Below are 24,038 nucleotides of genomic sequence, written 5' to 3' on the forward strand. Positions count from 1 at the left end.
TAGGTTTATTTGGATCTGAGCCTTAGTGTTGGGTCAAGGTATGAATAGCAATGTAAGCAAAGAACCACGTTGACCATCGACTTTGTCGAGTTAACCGGCCTAAGTACGTTTTGAAAGAAAAGATATAGATAGAAACATTGTATCTAGAGGCATTGAATTAATATATTTTGTGTCAATCGACGTTATATAATTAACTTTTTCGTTTTTTCTTATTTTCCAACCAGAGCTAACTGATGTACATGACATCTATGTAACATGAAAACGAGTATGACGTTTTTGTATTAAAAATATAACAGTACAAGAGGATGAATAACCTATTAATTTGTATGATTAAATACATTATATTATCTTTACCTTCTTCTGCACGTGTATATATTCGCTAGAATGTAGCACATCAAGGAATTCATACACCAATTTTAAGAGAGTATTATGTAATTTGAGGATAAGTATCAATTTAATGTCTTTATTTATGATAAAAAAAATTATAAATTTAAGAATTAAAATCCACAAAAATAATTCTATAAATGACAGATAAATTCCTAAAACATGCACATAGAATAGTTGAAAATATTTAGATTAAAATAAATTTTTTTTAATAGATTTTATTATTCTTGACATAAAGACGATAAGAATATCTCCATTATTTTTGAGAGACTCTTTTAGCCATTGAAAAAAATTTTATTGACATTGAACAAGGTGAATTAATGTTAAGAGTGAATGATGAACATTTAATTTTTCATGTTTTCAAGACCATGTATCATTCAAGTGATTAAGAGGAGTGTAATAAGGTTTAAGTCAGAGATCCAAACTTAAAGAAAGAACCTAAGAAAACACCTCCAGAAACTCCACTTCCATACTCGAAAAAAAAAAAAAAAAAAGAGAAAAAGAAGGTGTAGGAATAAGAATTTTGCAGTCAAAGCCTCCCTTTGTAATCAACAAAGAACCCCTGATATCAAACTTAATTTTAGTGTTGGGTATACATAATTAAATAAAGAGGAGGCTCCCAAGAAGAAAATGTCTAGATGATAGAGGAATAAGAAAATTCTTACAAGACTTCTTACTAGGAGAGAAAGTGGTGCTATCTCACCATCCATTATTGTCATATACAGTGAACAAAATCATCTCTCTTGAGCATATTGAGCTAATGCATAAAGACACAGGGAGGAGATTTACATTGAAAGGGAAGGAGTTGAAGTATTATGATCAATTCCCGCCTTAATAAGAAACAACCGTCAATTTAGTGACATTAAAGAAGTGCTTGTTGGAAGACAACTCAACGGTTGATATTTTCTTTTCATCATTCTTTTTTGCTTTGTTTAAGGTTGTGTATGTGTTTCATGAATTAAGTTTGGTGTCCTACACCAACAGAATGTTTGCATTTCATTCGGTACTTGATCTAATTTCACATTAATTGTATCACACTAAATTTAGTGTTCTCACACCAACTTAGATGTTGCCACACTTCACCCATACAAAATCCACTCCCATGCAAACAAATTAGCAACCTATTTATTTTACATTGTTTTCTCTTTCATTTCATTTTAGATTAATTTCGTTTGTTTCTTTTAAATAAACCTTTACATTACTTGATTGCTTTCACTTGATCATCCCGATTATTACTATTTTTTATTACTATTATTTCTTTTTTTTTTTTTTGTTATTTAAAGCCAAACAACCATTTAAGTTTTGTGTTGATAGGTTATGCTCTACATAGTCTTAGAGAAGATGAAGACAATAATAATAATTAAAGTGGTTTTGCTTTCTTTAAGCTCCCAGCTTTCAATTCTTTCATGTGTTTTCTATTCTGCCTCTTTTATTTTTATGTTTTTTTACATCATGTCTTGTTTGCTGAATTTATTATTAGTAAAAATTTTTTAACCACTCTAATCACATAAAAAAAATTACTTAGATGGAAAGAAGTTGAATTTGATAAATAAAAATTTTCTAATAATAAGTAATGGTGCATTAAAAATAATAATCATGAATTGAGTTAAGAGGGTTAATAATCTTGCATATAAAAAAAAAAGGATGATGCCTTATGAGTTATGACAATGCATTCATTCATCGTCTTAGGAAAAAAACAAAATATAAATGGGAAATGCAGACCTGCAGCACGCATCTTCACCAATGGTTTTCTCCAATATTTTCTATTAAAAGAAACTAAAGGATAAATTAAATTATTTATAATTTGGTGCATTGCCTACCGGCAGGTTTATGATTAATTCATAATCCTTAGCAGGGAACTTAGCAATGGTGATAAACCTGAGACCATTTATTTATTTATTTATATGCTTTGCTTCCATTCCACCCTATCCTTCTCTATAATAAAATATAATATAACATAAAAAAAAAAAAGAAAAAAAGTTAGTGGAAGATCCAAGTATTAAAAAATAGCGAGAAATGGTTGTTGAAAATCTGCTGCGCTTAGGCATTGCTCGCTTTCTGTGCATCCCGCTCTCTGTAACCGTCGTCCTCTCCTCCTCTCTTCCCTTTCAGACGCCTCTTACTTCCTCCGCGGCGGCGTCACTCTCTCACCACCACCACCAGCGCCGTCGACTCTCTTCCGGTTACTCCATGAACTCTCAGCAGCTGTCGCAGTCTCAGTCTCCGCCTCCTCCGGTGGCCAAGAAGGTGGAGCACAAGATGGAGATGTTCGGCGACGTCAGGATCGACAACTACTACTGGCTCCGCGACGATTCCCGCACCAATCCCGAAGTGCTCTCATACCTCAAAGAAGAGAATGGATACACCGATTCCATCATGTCCGGTGTGAATTCACACTTTCTTATCCTCTTTATTCGCATTCTACTTCATTGTGACGAAATTTGTTTATCTTTCTTAAAGAAACGCAGTTCGCTGCATAGTTACACTTCACTATAAGGATAAAAAGATTGGCGCGATTTTTTGCTGTAATTTTGGTTACTTCATTGCACGAGCTACTCTATTTGATAGCAGCATGCGTTTTTTTTTTTTTTTTTGGTGATTATTATTAATTTTAAATTTAAACTCGACGATTAAAATGGAGTTTCATTTCCCCTTAACTTAGATGATAATGGTGGGTAATAGCTTCATTTGTTTATTAACTATAGCTGTATTTCACGAATTTTTAGGGTGTGGGTCTTAGGCCACAAAGACTTAGATAAACAGACTCAAATTTTCAGTTCAGAACAATTATCAAGTATGACATGTGATGTACAACGGAAGTTCCAACCCTGTAGTTCTGTATCAATTAGTAGCAATGTAGTTGGGTTGAAATTTGTAGCAGTTAAGTACACATTTTCCAAAATTGTAGCATCATCTGTGCATTTGTATGTAGCGTCCAGTCAAGAGGGGGATTGAGGCAGGGAAGCTAGTTTCAGTGTGTTAGGTAGTCCTCTGTCCACTTCTTATTCAATATAAGGAAACATATCATCGTTAAGCATAGCAGCAAAACGGGGTTAAGTCACTATGACTGCAAGGGTGCAGACTTGGGAATCCTGTTGCTATGTCTATGTCACTAGGTGCATGCAAGAAGACACCTTTGAAGGAAATTTCTTAACAATTATCTGAGAAAACTGTACACATTTTTCATCGTCTAGGAACCAAGAAACTCGAAGAACAGCTTTTTGCTGAGATAAGAGGGAGGATTAAGGAGGATGATGTCTCTGCACCTTTACGCAAAGGACCTTACTACTATTACGATAAAACTTTGGAAGGGAAGGAGTATGTTCAACATTGTAGGCGCCTTATACCTGAAAACCAAAAGGTGCCATCAGTGTATGATACCATGCCCACTGGACCTGAAGCTCCTCAGGAGCATGTTATTTTGGATGAGAACATCAAGGCACAACAACACGGTTACTACAGTATTGGTGCTTTTAAGGTTAGATCATATCTTATTATGGCATTTTTGTTGCTTATTTCTGTCTGTTTCATTACTTCTGAACTCTCTTGCTTTTTTGTGTCAAACTTTATTTCCTTTTCAGGTTAGCCCAAATAGCAAGTTGGTAGCGTATGCTGAAGACACCAAAGGAAACGAAATATATACTGTCTACGTCATTGATGCTGAGACACAAGCTCCTATTGGAGAGCCTCTTGTTGGTCTAACACCATACCTTCAATGGGCTGGTGATAATGCTCTGGTTTACATCACGATGGATGAGATTCTCAGACCTGATAAGGTGAGGCGATATGGCATTCCACTTACCAGATGTCTATAAGTTTTGGGCTATTGATTGTTTGGCAAATGGTACATTGTATTTGCTTGTGATTCTAATGTCTTAGTGATGCAGGCATGGCTTCATGTGTTGGGGGAAGATCAATCAAAGGATACTTGTCTTTACGTAGAAAAGGATGATATGTTTTCACTTGACCTTTATGCTTCTGAAAGCAAGAAATACTTGTTTGTTGCATCGGAAAGCAAAAACACAAAATTCAATTTTTATCTGGATGTTTCCAAACCTGAAGAGGGTCTTAAAGTTCTCACACCACGTGTTGATGGTATTGACACAACTGTCAGCCATCGTGGTGATCATTTCTTTATTAAAAGGAGAAGTGGTCAATTTTTCAATTCTGAGGTGGTAGCTTGTCCTGTTGATAACACCTCCTCAACTACGGTTCTTCTTCCCCACAGGGAAAGGTAACACCTTTTCTGCATCATCTTAAATTGTGTCTTTCCCTTTCACCAAAACTTATGATGAATTTCTTTAGTGTAAAAATTCAGGAGATACAACTTTTTAGTGATAATCTTGTTTCATATGAGAGAGAAGATGGTCTACCAAAAATAATAGTTTATCGCCTTCCACCTACTGGTGAACCACTAACAAGCCTTCAAGATGGTCAAGCAGTTAGCTTTGTTGATCCAGTATACTCCGTGGAATCTTCATATTCAGAGTTCTCATCAAGTATCTTGCGGTTTTCATATAGCTCCTTGAAGACTCCTAGGTCCGTATATGATTATGATATGAAAGCAGGCATTTCAGTTTTAAAGAAGATTGATCCCGTAAGTTATCATGTACTCAGCCTGTATGATTTTGCAATTGCGTTATGTCTCTGACTTCAGTCTTAAGGCATCATCTGTTACAGAAACGAAATACTTCATGTCTTGATTGCTGAAGTGCTTCTTTTTGGTATCTTGTAAAAAGATTTGGCATTTTGCTATGTTATGCATGACCCATGCATCTATCCTATTTTTTTGGTTTAAAACTTTGGTTTTGTTCTTTTGACTAGCATCCATAATTCCATCAGTGATTCTTTGAGTGCCTTGTAAGATCCTCTAGCTGCTGAAAGCATCATAGAGAATGGTAAAGTTTGAATTTCTGAATGAACTTTGAATTGTGAAGAACAGAAGTACAGAACGGAACTCTCTGACATAGCTGCACTGAGGGATGACTTCCCAATAATTTTAGAGGGTTTGATGTAGTATTTACTCTTATGAGAGTGTGAACTAGTTCCAAGTTCCAACTTCAGAAATAGAGTGGATTATATGGTAAATGAATGTGATATACACTAGGTATAATTTAACATGCATTAAAACCCTGTTCAAAATTGAAAGGTATCAGGTACTGATGAGATTAGTTAAGGTAATATTATAATTCCCATATTATAAAGGTAAACCATGCTTTCTTTATTTCTTATGCATTGCTTATTTATTCTTTGTGCCTGCGTTGATTTCCTCCCATTATTTATTCGTTGTTTATTTATTTTACTCAGGTTTTGGGTGGTTTTGATTCTACCCATTATGTCACTGAAAGAAGGTGGGCACCTGCTTCAGATGGAACTTTGATTCCCATATCAATTGTTTATCGAAAAGACCTTGTGAAACTTGATGGATCTGATCCATTACTACTTTATGGTTATGGCTCTTATGAGGTAAAAGAAGAATAGAACTTGCCACTTTATTGCATATAACAATGTCAATTTTGAATTCTATGTTTTGATGTTATATTGCCTAATGCATTAAAAGCACTACTGTTTGTGTGCTTTCTTCGAAGCAGATGATGCCAGACAGTCTGATAAAGACTCAAGATAAATAGAAAACAAAAATGATATATTGAAATTGAATGCGAAAGGAACCACTCTACTTTGATCCAATTTCTGATGGAACAAGAGAGACTCACTCAACTTCACTTGTTGACACCATGGTTTTATCACAAAACCAAAGTGTATTTTCACTCCTCTCATTTTTGTCTGACGGCTATAGTAGTTTAGGAGACATTTATACACCTCATATTAGGTTAAAGATAAGAAATCCTAAACCCACTAACATAAAGTCCTATCTACTAACTACATAAATAAAATAAAAAAGCATGAAATTAAACTGAACATTCTAACACTTAAAAATATAAACTAATAACTATAAAATAATACTTCCAATCTTCATGTCACGAAGATCTGAAGCACATATCATAGTCAATGGTGGGGTTACTACGTGAAACCTAAATATGTTCTTTTGATGTTCACTTTGATATGTTGCGAGATTGGGAAGTTCATTGACTGTTTTACACTTTTACTTTTTATTCGTTCATGTAAAGAGGATCTCTTATCTTCCTATTTTTGTGTAATTTCTAATTATTCTTTTATCAAGGGGGAAAAAAATTGTTAGTTGATCTGTTCCTTTGGTTACAAATTTTACAGTTTTGGTCGTTTGGAGTCTAAGTTACATAATACGAATATGGTTTTCAAGCCTTCCCTTTTTCTTATTCTATTTATTCTCTCTCTCATCGTTAACAGTATTGCTTGGATCCCAGCTTCAGTTCTTCAAGGCTTTCTTTGTTAGATCGGGGATTTATATATGTTATAGCTCATATACGTGGAGGTGGAGAAATGGGGAGGCCGTGGTATGAGAATGGGAAATTTCTGAAGAAAAAGAACACTTTCACTGATTTTATTGCTTGTGCTGAATATTTGATTGAGAACAAATTCTGTTCTAAGGAAAGACTGTGCATTGAGGGAAGAAGTGCTGGGGGTTTGCTAATTGGTGCAGTTCTTAATATGAGACCAGATTTATTCAAGGCAGCTGTTGCTGGAGTACCTTTTGTGGATGTTTTGACAACTATGCTTGATCCAACTATTCCTCTCACCACTTCAGAATGGGAGGTAATTTTCTCTCTTGTATTTTCCTGCCATTCCATGTCAGCATTTGGAAATGATTGAATACAGGTCTGTTCGGTTCTAAAAGCTTGTTCTTCCCACTTTTAATATCCCAATAATATTTTGTATTTAAAACTCCTGTTTCAATCATCTTGTGTGCCCTTTAGTTTGCGTGTGTGTTAGCCTCTTTTAAATGCCTATTAAGCATAGCTTTAGTAGCAGAAAAACGGAGTGGCAAGGGATGGGACAGGCAACTCGGGTGTAAATCTTTTCTTCATTTTGTTTGTCTCAGAAATAGTGTTCCGAATATGACTTATGCATAACCTTGATAATGAACCGTATTATATTATTTTTCTGGGTCCTTAAAAACTGCTTAAACATATTTCTCATAAAAGATCTCACTTAATATATGAAGCTTATTTAGTTGTTATATTGGGATCTCAAATTAATATTAATGAGAGATATCATATAACCCCCACTCCATCAGTGTATTAAGACATTATTAATTATATGGGTCTTTACTTTGTAAGTGCTATCCAAATTCTTGATTTTCATTATTTAAGCATGTCCACGCACTATCTTTTCTGCTGAAAGTATATTACCAGAATATCGTATGATATAATTTACTCTCTTGTTTCTCATTTTGGTAAAGCTGATCATTCTCTTATGTTTTACTGCAGGAATGGGGTGACCCTAGGAAGGAAGAATTTTACTTCTACATGAAGTCATATTCCCCCGTTGATGATGTGAGAACCTTATGGCTGTGTTAGACTCAGATCGACAGTAGCCTTCATTAGCTATCAATATTTTATTTTTGTATCCTGCATGAAGAGACTTCTAGAAATTATTTATAATTCTTTGTTCATGATTTTCATCCTACCCATTTTACGCAGGTGAAGGCACAGAATTATCCACACATTCTTGTCACTGCTGGATTAAATGGTAAGCATATCCAATTCTTGAAAGGGATCTGTTCATGTTCGTATATGTAAAGCTAAATAATACTTGTGGGTTTGCGATTGCTTATGATTTGGCTGGAAAACTATACTCTGTTATTCCATGTGACTTTATTTTGTGCTTGTACATGCTGTAGACCCACGGGTTATGTATTCTGAACCTTCGAAGTTCGTGGCAAAGATGAGGGATATGAAGACTGATGATAACATACTGCTTTTTAAATGCGAACTTGGTGCTGGCCATTTTTCAAAGTCTGGGAGGTAAGCTCTAACCTTACTGCTGTTTTTTAGTTTTTTTATTTATTTTTTCCACTTATTTTGTTTTACATTTATTTATTCTTTGTGGTTTGGGATTTTATTTGATTTAGCTTCAATGCCCGCATTGTTCTGGTTGTAGTTTGGGAAGCTGGGATTTAGTTTTTAGTAAAATTATTACAAGAAGCTGGGATTTATTCCCTCACCAAATTCTTGTCTAGGAGTGTAAATATATAAAGATTATTTTGATTTATGCTTTTCATGTGTGTGTGATGTAGATTTGAGAAGCTCCAAGAAGATGCCTTCACTTATATCTTCATCCTGAAGGCTCTAAATATGACGAACGAGCTCAAGTTTTGAATTTCATGAGGCATGGATGCGGTTAAAGAGAAGGAGCAAAATACTTGCTTCCTAGGCTTCATAAATAACATGTCAGACATTTGGGTCCCGTTAGGCATTTGCAATTTTGCATTGCCCACAACTATTAGATTTTCATTGATAAATGATAAAATCCCAAATAATATTGTTTTCAACTAACTCATGAAGTGTTGTATCGTCGTAATTCTGTCAATTATCTCTCTTCTCTGGATCGGAACCATGCATGCAACAACGCAGGAACCACTAACCAGATATAATAGGGTTTTGAACCCTAGAAAATATTATTTTGTTCTGGTTTTGTGGAGATTTTGAAATTATATGAAGTTAGTGGAAAGAATCATTAAGAGGAGAGAAAAGAGAAAAAAAAAAAAAGGGGGGGGGGGGTTTGGAATGAATCGAAAATTTCAACCAAGTAACCAGTAGTTGAAAGTTGATATATAGCCATGTTCACATGTTTGTTAAAAAAAAAAGTCAAGAAAACGACACGAGAAAAGAACTAAAATAAATTTGTTAGCTATATGTTAAAAAAATTATTAATCACCTAATCTAATCTTTCCCTTTTACAAAATAAACACTAATAGAAACAGAAATTTTCAATAATTCAGATGAAATTTATCGGAAACCTGTAGAGCACTAAACATCCTCCCAGGACCCTTTGGGCGTTTGTAACCATATTTAACATAAACAGGTTATGCTGCTCAATTTTCCCTCATAATCTAACTCAACCTTTTTTTGTGCTCTTGAAAGAAATCTAACCTATGAATTAATCACAAAAATGCGGACCAAAATTTAACAGGACCATGGTCATCGGTGTATAAAAATGACAATAACTCCAAGACAAAATAATGTGCTTGTAAGCCATCATACACTTTATCCTTCATTGTCCAAAATTCCAGCCATGGGCACCTCAATCTTAATCTGGTCATCATCATCTCCATCGCTCATTGCCGTGCCCTTCTTGAAATAATCAACTTTGAAGTCATAATCATCATCCATGGCATCAGAGGTGCCTTTGTTAGCCTTTTTCCTCCTCTTCTTCTCTGCTCTCTGAAGTTTTGTATTAAGCATGCCCTCTGCTCCATATAATTTCTCATTCTGTCTATCAGCAGCAGATTTTCCCTTGTTCTTGTTACCATCTTCTTGACATTCCATTGTTTCATCGACATCATTCCCAGAAGGGTTTTCAGGTTCCTGTTCAACTTGATTTGACGGTTCAGGTGCCATACCATCCTAATATGCGTAAATGTGAAGGATAACTAAGTGATTTGATCAATCATATTGAAAAAAAATATCTTAACCATAAAACCAAGAGGAATGTAAACCAACCATCGAGCTCCCTTCAAAAGCATCACGAAGTAACCATTTTCAATTACTTTACCATTTTGAAAATAGTAAAAGCAATATTGGAAGAATAGTTTTATCCTTCTTGTGTAAATGAATTGAAAATAATGGAGCAGATTGATTGGGAAACAAATTCTGAAAGTGACATACCTCTGGCGTACTCTCATTGAATTTAAGAGGTCCACTTGAAGGAACTTCTACAGGATTGAAGTCATCAGCAGATTTAAGGCTTCCAATGAATGAAGTTTCACTGCTGTAGACTTCATCAATATTAAACTCTTTCGCAAACTCGGAAACTATTGTGGCTTCTGAAACTTCTCCTTCGTCCCTAACCGGGGGCATGGTATAGTATGGAATTTTCCCTGAAAAATACAAGTAGATATTTCTTATAATTTGGTTTATACTTTATACCAGTTGTTTCCAAATGTTTAAGTTCATTATGACGCATATTTTCATTATCCTTTGTTCGGCGCGTCTGGTGTGCGTGTGGAAGCACCATATATGCATACCTTCATTCCAGTCTCGGAGAATGATTCTGGCAGCAGCTTCAACATCTGCTACTCCACCCTTCTTAAGCTTGCCCCTAACTGCAGCAACCTTCTGTAAGAAATCATCTACAGAATCAAAGCTTGGAATCTTGTAAAGAGTTACCATCAGTCTGGCGGGACAGCGATTGAGAATTTCCTTCACTGTAAAAAGAGAACTCTGAATTAGTATCCCTGCTTGAAATTTGGAAGGTAACCTGGGCACACAACCTGAAGGATGTTGATGAATGATAACAGAAATTTTATCATACTTATATGTTATCTTTTTAGTACAAAGCACCTATTTTCAGTTCTGAAAATAGTGTATACTTTTCCATGCGATCACACATGGAGCACTTGAAAAATTTCACGGTTATGCCTTTCCAACGTCAATATTGGGATTTTCTTTGATGGGGTCTGAGTCTATAAAACAGATTATTCGATGAAACTATGCCAGAGAGATTAAAGTAGAAGATAAATTAAAAAAAAAACAGTATTCTGAACCTTTTAGTACCAAAGTAGGTTCAAGAACAGAAATAGGTTCACTAAGACAAGTCTTAATACACACCAAGCATCCTCTCAACTTTGGCTCAAGCACACCAAATTCGTCAGGTCTAACTAATAGTATCGGTAGCAGATGTTTATAACTCTTATGTCTCTATCAATCAATTGAGCAAACTGGGGAAATCTTGAAAAAAGGAAAAAGCTGTTTGCATACCTGGGCTAATTGGATCATCTAACTTCTCAATTCTCTTGCAATTCCGTAGAGCTACAGAAGCATCGTTTTCTAGTGATTTAAGCATGACAACACCAGGACAGTCCAGCAACTTAATGTTTTTGTCCAATTGAACCTCTTGCATCGATCTTGTTAATCCAGGAGTAGCACCAACATTAACAACATGAGCTCTCTTCAAGCTATTAATAAGACTACTCTTGCCAACATTAGGCAGCCCAATTACACCCACTGTAATAGTCTTCTTGATCTGCCAAGGCAAAGAAGCAACAAATAAATAAGTACTACAAGTAAAGCAAACAATAAAACTGACTCAGGAAGATACAAAAACCATTTAAATCTACCACAAGTTTAAAAAAGTAGCAGAAGAATTAGCAGGTAAAACACCATATCCTATAGGGAGGGAAGAGGGGATACAGGCACAAGCTATATGAAAACAGACACTGGTTAAGTTATAGAACCTCATGACTTCTTGTGTAATTCTTCAAGACTTTGATGAGTGTATCAGCTCCAAGACAATCACTTGTTTGCAAAATATTACTTGGTTTTGCTGCCTTTGATGACTTCCACCCTAATTTTGATCTCTGCTCTTGGGTGCTGCACTTGAAGGCCACAGTAGGCAGTTCTTCTCTAAGGTACTTAAGCCACTTCTCAACTGCTTCTCGGGGAACAAGATCTGAGATAATATGGTGGTTGACACCATGGTTAAACCACACCAAAACACCACAAATTAGCAAAGAAGCATCAGTATAACTGTTGATGGTTGGGTCCTGCTTAAAGTACAGATTCCAGTCTTACCATCAAGCTTATTGGGATTGTTTCATTTGTCGACATTTCCTAATATGAGGAGAGGAAGGTGGGAAGAAGAAAATTACCAATTTTATTCAATAGTAACACTAGGCGCTTATCCGGGCCAGCACTCATCACCATCTTTTCCATATTAGTGCAGCGAGTACCTAAAGGATCCCGGGCATCAAGGACTTCTAAAATAACATCAGAAGCTTCAACAACTTTTACCAACTCCTTGTAGAAGGGTTTATCTGCGTTATCTGTGTATGTACAGGATTATGGGCATGTCAGAATAATGAAATTTAATAAAGCAGTTAAAGACAGGAAACGAGCAAATATTAGGCTATAATACCAAATTGTTAAACAATTGCTGAGCAAAATGAAATACCTCGGTTCTTCCCAGATGCGGTACCCGTTGCCTGAGCTTGCCCTTCTGTTTCAGTCATTTGAGACACGCCATCATCTTCTAGTAAACCCAACTTCCTCTTTCGAGCCTGAACAATTGTTAACCATAGTAAGAAAGGATTATAACAAGTTCATAACAAAACATCATGAATAGTCCAAATTTAAGACCAATTTAAAAACTTTGGACAAAACACATCAGTTTTCAACTATTCGTATAAACCAATGTTCAAGTAAGTTAAAGAAAAAAACGTGTGCCTATGTCAAACATTTTTACCAACATCATTGATAAGAGTTCACCATTGAGAATATACATAAAGCCTGTAAACCGTGTTATCATCTCCAATGTTCAACTTGAGTAATATCTAGAAGAATTTCTACTTCACGACTTAAATTGTACCCAAAAAATGACAAATTTAATAAATTAAGAAAAAAAAAGCGGAAATTTCATGAGGATGAGACAATCAATCGAAAGAGGGAAAATTGGGCGATACCCTCTCTTTGCGTTCAGCTTTCTTTTGCTCCAATTCTTCAATGGCACGAGCTCTTCGGGCTTCAAGGGCCTTAAGCTCTTGCTCCTTGAAAGGCCAATCATTGGGAATCCCAGGATCCTTCTCAACCTTCTTCTTCTTGTTCAAGCCAAGCTTTTTAGCTTCCTTTGCCTTCTTCTTGTGGTGCTCCTTCACCTTCCTTATGACCTTGTACTTCTTCTTCAAAGGGATCCTCTTGCTCTTGCTCTCTGCCACAACAAAAAAGCCATAAACTAAAAAGAAGAGAAACAAAAATGGAAGTTTCAGAATCGATATAGAAGCACGGAAATCATACTCTTGCTCTTCTTCACCATTGCGTTGTTGTGTTGTGTGTTGTGTGTGTGGCCGCTTTCTGAAACTGAGAGGCAACGGAATAAAAGGGTTTATCGAGTGATGAAGGTTGGGTTTTATTCTTCTCAAAAACACAATCTCGCACTTACGTAAATTAGGGTTGTGTGTGTTTTTCAAATTGAGCAAAATTTGATTTTTAATTTTCTTTTAAAGCTTTTTGGTTATTTAAAAAGTAAAAAAAAATAATTTTCTTTTAGAAAATAGAAAGACTCGAATTCGCAACTATGTCCTTTGAATTATAATTTATTGGCAAATAAAAAAAGTTACTTGATATAAAATCAACAATTTTAATAATGAAAGGGTGTTTTTTATAATAACACTTGTTAAAATATATCAAAATTTAATTAATAAAATCTTTTGATAATATATCTAAATCTAATTATTTCTATTATATTTTTTTATGAGATATATTTGTGGCTTGCATGTTTAATTTTTTTTTTCTTAACTATATAAACTATCAAACATCATTTTAATAATTTATTCTACTTTAATATATAGAAAGTTAGAAACACAATTTCAAGGTTTTCATGAAGAGAGATGAAATTAAATTCAAGCATCCAACACACTTAACCTTAGTTTGATAAAATTTTTATTTTTTAAAAGTAATTTATAAAAGTTAATTTTTAAAAGATAATTTTTTGAAAAATGTAGTATTTATATTTGGTAAATTAAATTAAAAATAATTTTTAATAAATATAAGTAATAACAATTATGTTTAGTAAAATAACTTTTAAAATTTAAAAATATTATAAGACATAAATTTAAGCGTTAAATTTAAAAATTAATTAATATATGAGATTATATTAGACTTTTAAAATTTAAAAAATGCAAGCTAATTTTAAAAAACTCTATTTTAATTGCTTTCAAAAGTTATGTGATCTTTTAAAAACTGATAATACAAACATATAGTCTTTTTTATTTACTAAACACAAAATAAGAACTTATATTTTTAAAAAGCACAAACATTTATTTAAAAAATTTTATCAAACTAAGTCTTACATTAAAAAAAATATTTGGAGAAAAGATAAATAAATCTTTTAGAAAAAAAATAGGGTCTTAGAAAGTTAAAATATTAAATTTCTACATGTTTGAACATTTTTAATGTTAAACATAATTTATTTTTCTATTTTCTATTAGAAACATGTAAATTAATTATTATAACTTTTTTAAAAAAATTTTGTTATCGCGGTATTCTCATCCTGAGAAACCAATTATTTGATAGTTCTTTTTTGGCAAAACTTATCAAGGACATTTCTTTTGGTAATCAAGACCTCCTTTATTTATTGTCGATGAGCCAACTCCGAGATATAACTTTTGTCCAGCTTAACCAAACTAACCCAAGTCCTTGGCCCTTTGTCCAAAAAAAAAAAAAACCAAACTAATCCAAGTCTCCAACCAAAAGAGAGAGAACAAGTAGAAGAATGCAGGGCAGCCGAGCCCAAGGTAAGATGGCTGCTTTGTTTGCCTCACTTGGAACTACATCGGATTTAAATTCTCATGAAAAAATATAAAACCATGTTAATAGAGTAATAATAGGGGTGGATGTCTGAGTTAGAATGTGTTGTGTAAGACCAAAAAAAATAAAATAAAATAAAAGAATGCATGCATTGTAGGTTGAAAAGATGAACGGTGTTCATTGGGAGGGTTACTGGATAGAATGGGTACTTGTGTTTTCTTTTCTTTTTGAAAAAAGTATCTGATTTTTTTTTGTAGATATTTAAATTTTTAAAAATTTAAAATATACTTAAATCTCTAACTTCTTTAAAATTTGGACACATCGACCTTTGGATCTAATTTATCCTATTTTAAAAATTCTCTCATGTGTGCATCTGTATCAATCAGTTCACTACAACAAAAGTCACGTTTGATTTTTTCGTTAAATCTGACGGACCCAAGTGAATATAAGGGATCAATATGTCCATGTTTTGAAAAAGTCAGGAACTTAAATGTATTTTCAAATTCTCGAAAACTTAAATGTCTGCGAATCAAAAGATCAAGGACCTTTTTATTCTTTTATCTTTCTTTCTTTTTTTTGTCGATTCTAATGGATACTTGTTTTTGTTTTTGTTTTTTTATTATTTCTTACGGTATCCCCAACCTGATAAACTAAAGACTAATCTATTGCGATACTAAGCTCTATTTAAGGATTTATTATGGCTAATAGATTACTACATGCACAAAACGAGATTCAAACTCGATACTTCTATTTAATTTCAGGTGTATGTGGGGTTTTTATGGGCATGGGCCTATCTAGTAATGATAATGACCAAAAACTGAAGAAACATGGGCTGAAAGAAAAGGAGTTTTGCTCTACAAATCTATCAAACAATAGATAGCCGTGGTTTCATCTCCGAGCTGGAGACCTCTCCGCGTTTCACGCCGGTTCCAGTCCCAGGTGGAGCCTCTCCTCTACGGTGGCTTCTCCTCCAGCGTGGCTTCTCATCTTAATGTCTCCATGTGCTCCTCTGTCACTCCGCCGTCACCTATCCCTTTCATCTCCTCGCTCAAGCAACGTAACTTCCGTTTGATTGAATCGTTCACGCAACCTGTGTTCTTCATGTTTTTGTTTGAACAGGTAATGATTAGTTGGAACCCTACGAGCTTTGCTTTCTTCTCCTTACTTTCTCGTCCTCTGCCCTACCAAACTCTGTGTACGAGTCTTTGTTGGGAGTTTGCTTCGTCGCCGTTCATCCAGGTTAGCTTTTTTCCAGTGGAGACTCAAATCCAGGATCTCCGATCAATCAATCAGGTGTATCCAAACCTATTTTGCTCTTCATCGTTTTTCTTTCCTTCATTGTGTGCATCCTTGTGATCAATCTTGGTTATTGTTCCAGGGTTAACCCAGATTTAATTGTCTAGGGTTTGTAAAATTTCTAATTGTGCAAACTGCGATCATTTTTTGTATATGTTCCATGGTTAAGCGAGATTCTATTGTCTAGGGTTTGTGAAATTTCTAATTGTGCAAATTGCGATCATGTTTGGTATCTGTTTGATGGTTAGGGGAGATTTTATTATCTAGGGCTTGTGAAATTTCTAATTTTTGCAGATTGTGATCGTTTTTTATATCTGTTCCACAGTTATCCCAGATCTTATTGTATATGGTTTGTGACATTTGTAATTTGAAAGTTGTCTATGTGATTTGGTTTGTTTGTGGGTTCATGTTCTTCGTTAGATTCTTTCCAAGTTGCTGTTAATTTTGAGTATGGTCTATGAAACCGTTTCATCTTCTTGATTTCGTTATTTAGAATTTGATGTGATTATCATTTCTCCTTTTGTTATCTCTTGAATTGTTTGTTTTCATGTGGTTTGTCTATTTCATCAATTTTTGGGATTTTATAATCATTATAAAGATTGTCTTCTTACTTACCTTTTCTTATATTTATGAATGATGGGTTTGTTTTTGTGAATGATTGTCTAGGTATGGGGTTTCTACCTAATCTACTTTCTCCATGATGATGTGATTGACAGGGTTCTTTCAGGAAATACAGAGTATAGACCCAGCTTCTCCTATTCAACTTTTGGATTCCCAATTTCATTCTCTCTTATTCAACTTTTGCATTCCAATTTCTATTTTGATTCACTAATCTCTTTGGATTTTTTAGGCTGAATATAGCAATTTCTAATTTTATTCTGCATTCAGAATCAAAATTTATAGACCCAGCTTCTCCTATTCAACTTTTGGATTCCCAATTTGATGTTACTATGGAATTCTCTTCTAGGTAGTCTATTTGATGAGTGGTGATGTGATTGATAGGAATTGATTGATAGCTTCTTTGTGATTTATTTGCACTTTGATGAAACTTTTTGTTAGTCAACTCACTTGCATTTGAATTTTTTATTGGTTATGCAAAGAGTGCTGTATATTTCGGCTGTTGCATAGAAGTAGAGCTGATTGTCATAAATTTTTGTGCTTCTTTGATAAAGGAATATGCTTTTGCCACTCCCATTCAAGTTTTGCACTCCCAATTCCATTCTCTACTGTTCAAGTCTTGCATTCCCATTTCAATTCTGATTCAATAATCCCATTGATGGATCTTTCCTTTTTTTTTAAGCTATGTCCATCAAAATCCATTAAGTTTACCTAAAATGAATTGCTTGTTGCATGTGGGTTATGAGAATCATTATCAAGGATTTGGTTTTGTAGCTAATGTATTCTATCCCTGGTTATGTGATTGACAGATTTTTATTGATGTTTCTATATACTTTTTTTCCAATTTATTTGCTGTTTCTAATGTATGCCTACCTAAGACATTTACCAACTCTCATTGCCATGAGTACAATGATTGTTTGGGGTAGTTGATGACTGTCTTTCCTATGGTGAAATGACATGTAGGTGCACTGTAGCAGGTATGGTGTGGTTTGGTCCCTATTTCTTGATTTCTCGAAACTTTCACTTGTTTTTGATGTTTTTGTGTTTGTTCAGGTTTTGCCCCTCTCATTAGTTGTCTCTATGGCATTGAATGGAGATGGATATGGACTCATATTTTGTTTTCCCTGCATTTTCATATTCAATTTGAATTCAAAAAGGTGAGCCTCTTTCATACAAGTAGAGCTAATTGTGATGCATTTGTGTGCTTCATTTAATTATATCCAAAGTAGACCCATTAAATCCTATATATCAACTGATGAATCTATTTTTAATCTTTTACTTTGTATATATTCAACAAATTCATTTAGTTTTTATACTATTTTCTGTATTCAGAATCATGTTCTTTCATTTTATGTTTGATTTCAAATTTTATGAAGCACTCTCATAATTATATTGAGAGTAGACCCATTGAATGCAATATTAAAATTTCATGATTTTTATTGATGTTTCTGTATACTTTTTTTCCCATTCATTTGCTGTTTCCAATGTCTGCCTACCTAAGACATTTACCAACTCTCATTGCTATGAGTACAATGATTGTTTGGGGTACTTGATGACTGCCTTCGCTATGGTGAGATGACATGTAGGTGCACTGTAGCAGGTATGGTGTGATTTGGTCCCTATTTCTTGATTTATTGAAAGTTTCACTTGTTTTTGCTGTTTTTGTATTTGTTCTGGTTTTGCCCCTCTCATTAGTTGTCTCTATGGTATTGAATGGAGATGGATATGGACTCATATTTTGTTTTTCCTGCATTTTCATATTCAATTTGAATTAAAAAAGGTGAGCCTCTTTCATACAAGTAGAGCTAATTGTGATGCATTTGTGTGCTTCATTTAATTATATCCAAAGTAGACCCATTAAATCCTATATATCAACTGATGAATCTATTTTTAATCTTTTACTTTGTATATATTCAACAAATCCATTTAGTTTTTATATTGTTTTCTGTATTCAGAATCATGTTCTTTCATTTTATGTTTGATTTCAAATTTTATGAAGCACTCTCATAATTATATTGAGAGTAGACCCATTGAATGCAATATTAAAATTTCATGAATCTGTTTTTATTTTTTTATTTTCTGTATATTCAACAAATCCATCAAGTTTAGATCAAGTGAGTTGGTGGTTGCATGTGGGTTGTGTGAATCATGATGAGGGAATGTGTTTTGTTCCTAATCTGTTCTATTGGTAGTGATGTGATTGACAGAAATTGATGTATAACTTGCTCGTTGTTTATTTATATGTTTTGATGTTTTGATTTTAGGTCAATTTCATTCCATTTTATATCTATTTAGTCAGTGGTGATGTGATTGATAGGAAGGAAGTGGCTTTCTCACAATCACATGGCATCACTCCACTGTTTGTGTTACTAGGGAATTCTCTTCTAGGTAGTCTATTTGATGAGTGGTGATGTGATTGATAGGAATTGATTGATAGCTTCTTGGTGATTTATTTACATTTTGATTTGCATTTTGATGAAAGCTTTTGTTAGTCAACTCACTTGCATTTGAATTCTTTATTGGTTATGCAAAGAGTGCTCTATATTTCGCTCGTTGCATAGAAGTAGAGCTGATTGTCATGAATTTTTGTGCTTCTTTGATAAAGGAATATGCTTTTGCCACTCCCATTCAAGTTTTTCCCTCCCAATTCCATTCTCTCCTGTTCAAGTCTTGCATTCCCATTTCAATTCTGATTCAATAATCCCACTGATGAATTTTTCTTTTTTTTTTTAATCTATGTCCATCAAATCCATTAAGTTTATGTAAAATGAATTGCTGGTTGCAGGTGGGTTGTGAGAATCATTATCAAGGAATTGGTTTTGTAGCTAATGTATTCTATCCGTGGTTATGTGATTGACAGAAATTGATGTATAGCATGCTGGTCATTTATTTATTTTTTAAGTTCAACTGAATTGCATTACTTTTTTTGTTCTTTGTGTAAAAATTATTTTATATATCAGCTGTTGGATGGACATACAGCTCTTTGGCCTGAACTTAAGAGGTTCATTGAGAAAAGAATGGCCTTGTGCGAATAAAATGGCTTCATGGTATTGTTTATCTAACTAGCACATGTCTTTATCCAAAGAAAAATCTATCCAGCAGCTGATCTTACCATGAAAATGTCTTCTGCACACATAATAAGTTTGTGCTATATATTCTTCATTGGAAATTTGGCAATCATTATCAAGGTATGAGGTTTCAATCTCACCCATTTCCTGAATTTTGATGTGATTGACAGATTTTTATTGATGTTTCTGTATACTTTTTTTCCCATTCATTTGCTGTTTTCAATGTATCCCTACCTAAGACATTTACCAACTCTCATTGCCATGAGTACAATGACTGTTTGGGGTAGTTGATGACTGCCTTCCCTATGGTGTGATGACATGTAGGTGCACTGTAGCAGGTATGGTGTGATATCTCATTTTTTGGTCCCTATTTCTTGATTTCTTGAAAGTTTCACTTGTTTTTGCTGTTTTTGTGTTGGTTCAGGTTTTGCCCCTCTTATTAGTTGTCTCTATGTGATTGAATGGAGATGCATATGGACTCATGTTTTGTTTTCCCTCCATTTTCATATTCAATTTGAATTCAAAAAGGTGAGCCTAAAGCCCTTGATTTTTTCTATAAAAGGATGGTTGGTGATCCACATTCAATGCACAAACATTCTGCTGTGTTCTATTTCCTCCTAAGCTCTGTCTACATCAGAATTTTTCTGTTTACATTTGATCTATTTCATCAACTCTATTTACCTCCTTTGTTTCTTTTTTTTTCTTCTGCAATGCCTCCTCCATTTGATATGATTTCTAAGATGCATCTTCCTAGAGAGGCTTGGAGGCTGAAAGTTAGGGTTCTAAGGCTTTGGGTTGTACCCTCTTTTGGGAATCATGATGTTCCTAACTCAATGGATATGATTCTCCTTGATGAGCATGTTAGCCCCTATTAGCTTCTCTTTTAAATATGGTGTTACTTGTTGTTTTTTAAGTTTTTTATTTTAAATGATGTGTTTCACTAATCTGATTTTGTTCTTTTGTTGGATTTCCAGTGTGGAAAAATTCAAGCTACAGTTAAGAAACCACTTCTTAATAGGTTTAGGGATCATATAATTGAAGGTCAAGTTTATAGAATGACATACTTTACTGTTGTGTCAAATCATGGTAGTTATAGAGCAACTTCTCATAAATTCAAATTAGTTTTCCTTCACCGAACCACTGTTGTAGCTGTTGATAAAGATGTTATCCCTAAGACTTGTTTCAACATGTTTCCTTTTTCTGAGCTGTTGAACATGACCCAAGATTATGATTTTTTAGTTGGTGTGTCTATCTTCTTGGTTTGCTGTTATTTAAGTTTTTTTAACAAATGGTTTCAATATTTAATAGGTTGTGTTTATTTGGAATAGATGTCATTGGCCTTTTAACTTCAGTGGAAGAAGAGAAAGAATATGCAAAAGAGGGAAAAATTGTGAAAATGATTGTGCTTGAATTAAGTTCAAAAGAGTATGTTGATTGAGTCATTTCTACTGGTTTCTCTTTATGTTTTAATCATCTTTTTTCCTTGTTTTCTGTTTGATCCTTTGTCATGTTTTGAGTTTCAGTCTTACAGTGCGATGTGCATTGTTTAGGGACTATGTTAATCAAGTAAATCATTTCCTTGCCTCTGGTTATGTGGAGCAGCCTGTTGTAGTGATTCAACTTGCTAAAGTCAAGTTCTTTAGGGGTAAATTGTTTCTTTTCTATACATCTCATTGCTACTCTAGGTGTTGTCTCCAATAAAATTTGCTAGACTATTTCTGTGTTGCTGTGTAGTTAAGTAGGCCTTCAAAATGTGATGTATGCCACTCAAATGTTATTTAATCCTGATCTTCCTGAAGTTGTTGAATTCAGGCAGAGGTTAGGATGTTTTATTTTGTTGATTTTTATTGTATTCTTTATTTACAACCAATATAGAATAACAATTACAAGTATTTGCATTTTTTTAGTATGGTTGAGCAAGGTGTCAATGGTACCCAACCACTGTTTATTGCAAATGAGGGTAAAGTTGTCTCCTTGGAAGATGATTTCATGCGTTTAACTAGAAAATGCACTATTGAAGATCTTCAAGATAACAATGAGGTTGTCTTCTTTTGAGTTAGTTGTGTTTATGTTTATTTTATACAGAAATGAACTGAAAAGGAAAATCAAAAAACAATTTTCAGATCTGTTTTTTCATTCATATTCTTAACAAATTTTGAAATGTTGATTGTATAGGAGGGTTCTTTTATCATTTTTGGTACAATCCAAGGTATTGTTGAGGATTGAGGTTGGTGGTATTCTGCTTGTGTGTGTGGAAAGGGTATCTATCCTCAAAATGGTGCATATTACTGTGATTTTTGTTTGAAGCACGTAACTAATATGACTCCAAGGTCAGAAATTTTTTTCAAAATGTCTTTTCATTTTGTCTTGTGGATTGTTTATGAAAATAATGTTTCTTGGTATTATTTATTCCGAATCATTGTGTTCCTTTTTTTTCCGCAGATTTAAAATTAAAATAACAGTTGAAGATCATAGTGGGGAGCGTATTTTCCTTCTCTTTGATCGTGAGGCATCTTATTTGCTTAAGAAATCATGTGCTGACTTGTTTACCGAGGTTCAAAGAGATGCAAGTGTATGTTCTTAGTTTTCTTTCATGTATTGTTCACTTTATGGGATGTGATATGTGTTATTTAAACTCTGTATTTCTTATGTATTATTTTCAAAATAGCTTGTATGTGGGGATACTTATCCTCTCATATTCCAAGGGCTCATTGAAAAGAAGTTACTGCTGAAGTTTGATACCAAAGGTGTGCCATATGATACATTTTATGGCACTTTCTGAGTTAGGAGAATATGTGATGATCCCACCATTATTGCCATGTTTGAGCTTCTCGATTATGATGCTGATGATGAGTCTACTCCAAAAAAGGTTAGATATACATATAATTATTTTTACATTGTGTAAATTCATGTTTTGTTCCTTTTTTTATTGTGCTGTGGTGAATTTTCCTTACGGTCTTATGTATCTTTAAACTCTTATGGCATATGAATAGGAGCCTGATTTACACAAATCTGTTCCCTGTGAAAAAGGGGATATTGGTATTAAGAAGGAGTCATCAAAGACTTTTATCAAAAGTGAGAAAGTTGCTAGTGAGTCTTCTGGGATTTTATCTAAATCCCCAGTTCTTATAGATTTTCTGGCTGAAAAATAGCCTGCTATTTTCCGAGGGACTGAGTTTGCTTCCTTAATTAATGGTGAACATGGAAAACATGAGAAAACACCCAGCAATGATACTGTTAGTGATGATCTTTCTGCTGAACTGGATATATTGCGTAGCTCACCAGAAAAAGAAACCCAGGTGCTGTTATATAATATTTTTTCCTCCTTCCTATGTTTGTTGTTTCTAAATGGATTTTGCATTTCTTGACTGACATTCATAGCTTTTGTTAATTTCTTTGTGATAGGAGGTGTTGTCCCACGTTATTGATGCACCTTCCCAATATGGAGAGAAGCTTATTCATGAAAATGATGTTGTCACCTCCAAGGGCAAGAGGAATCTGAATCCCCAATTTGAAGAGGCGGCTGCTGATGCAGGCGTGGGTTCAAGATTGCCAAGGTTAATGAAGTTTGATTTAAGGTGTGGAATTGAGCTGCTGTGTCTAGGTGTAGGTAGTTTATATAGTATATCTACAAGTGTTTAGAAAGGCTTGTGATTCCAAATACATTGAAATGTAATCATGTTAGCTGGATGGTATTTTGATTTGACCTTTTTGGATTGTGTCCAACAAATAAGATTGTCAGATATAGGGGTTTTCCTTTTGTGTTGGCTCGTGTCATCTGCCAACTATGTCTATTGTCAACTCCTTCTTTTGTAATAGTGACTTTGCTAGGAATTGGACACATTTTCAATGTTATACCCTCTTTAGGTTACATACTAGGATATGTAATCAGATCTTGGGATCCTCCTTATCATAGGTGAGATACCCATATGTAATTGTGTATATCACTATCAGTATTTTAATGAAATGCGGCAGTTCTTATTTTTATTTCTTTATTGTTGTACAACTTTATCTTTTCATGTCAATTAGTTATTGGTGTTGATTATAATACTTTATTTTTTTTTATGTTCTGCGTTATCAAAGGTGTGCATTGTTATATAAGTTCTTTGTTGGTGTGTTTCACAAGTTCTCTTCCCAGTGACCCGCCCTTTTTTTTTTACCTCTTGCTTATAGGAACTTAACAATGTGGATGTCTTTTGGGCAATGAATTAGGGGTAGTTTTTGCAATTTATGTTTCAACCTCTTGTTTCCTTTAGTACGAGTAACAAAG

The 24,038-nt window shown here is 34.0% G+C and overlaps 2 protein-coding genes across 2 annotated transcripts; one reads left to right on the plus strand and one right to left on the minus strand.

Moving 5' to 3' along the window:
* The first annotated feature begins 2,251 nt into the window (after positions 1–2,251).
* On the plus strand, positions 2,252–8,853 carry LOC107617402 (Prolyl oligopeptidase family protein). Its single transcript, XM_016319160.3, has 11 exons — positions 2,252–2,767; positions 3,579–3,862; positions 3,966–4,160; positions 4,272–4,618; positions 4,690–4,981; positions 5,692–5,850; positions 6,712–7,077; positions 7,752–7,817; positions 7,965–8,013; positions 8,165–8,288; positions 8,561–8,853. Exons 1-11 carry the CDS (start codon positions 2,401–2,403, stop codon positions 8,640–8,642), a joined length of 2,331 nt encoding a protein of 776 aa, XP_016174646.1. The 5' UTR covers positions 2,252–2,400; the 3' UTR covers positions 8,643–8,853.
* A 397-nt stretch (positions 8,854–9,250) lies between these two features.
* Positions 9,251–13,450, minus strand: NSN1 (GTP-binding family protein). The gene is made up of 9 exons (XM_016319161.3): positions 13,275–13,450; positions 12,944–13,188; positions 12,436–12,541; positions 12,134–12,307; positions 11,720–11,934; positions 11,244–11,508; positions 10,511–10,690; positions 10,152–10,363; positions 9,251–9,890 (listed from the first exon to the last, which is right to left on the minus strand). Exons 1-9 carry the CDS (start codon positions 13,291–13,293, stop codon positions 9,531–9,533), a joined length of 1,776 nt encoding a protein of 591 aa, XP_016174647.1. The 5' UTR covers positions 13,294–13,450; the 3' UTR covers positions 9,251–9,530.
* Positions 13,451–24,038: the final 10,588 nt, after the last annotated feature.

The sequence above is a fragment of the Arachis ipaensis genome, chromosome B9 (genome assembly GCF_059453495.1).
Source record: "Arachis ipaensis isolate K30076 ecotype BB chromosome B9, ASM5945349v1, whole genome shotgun sequence".
NCBI classification, from domain to species: Eukaryota; Viridiplantae; Streptophyta; class Magnoliopsida; order Fabales; family Fabaceae; genus Arachis; species Arachis ipaensis.

Coding starts and splice junctions, on each gene's coding strand:
- LOC107617402 (XM_016319160.3), top strand. CDS start 2,401: ATGGTTGTTGAAAATCTGCTGCGCTTAGGCATTGCTCGCTTTCTGTGC. Junction 4,619..4,689: donor CTTCTTCCCCACAGGGAAAG/GTAACACCTTTT, acceptor GAATTTCTTTAG/TGTAAAAATTCAGGAGATAC. Junction 7,078..7,751: donor TCACCACTTCAGAATGGGAG/GTAATTTTCTCT, acceptor GTTTTACTGCAG/GAATGGGGTGACCCTAGGAA.
- NSN1 (XM_016319161.3), bottom strand. Junction 12,308..12,435: donor CGCATCTGGGAAGAACCGAG/GTATTTCATTTT, acceptor GTACATACACAG/ATAACGCAGATAAACCCTTC. Junction 10,691..11,243: donor AGATGATCCAATTAGCCCAG/GTATGCAAACAG, acceptor CTCTTTTTACAG/TGAAGGAAATTCTCAATCGC.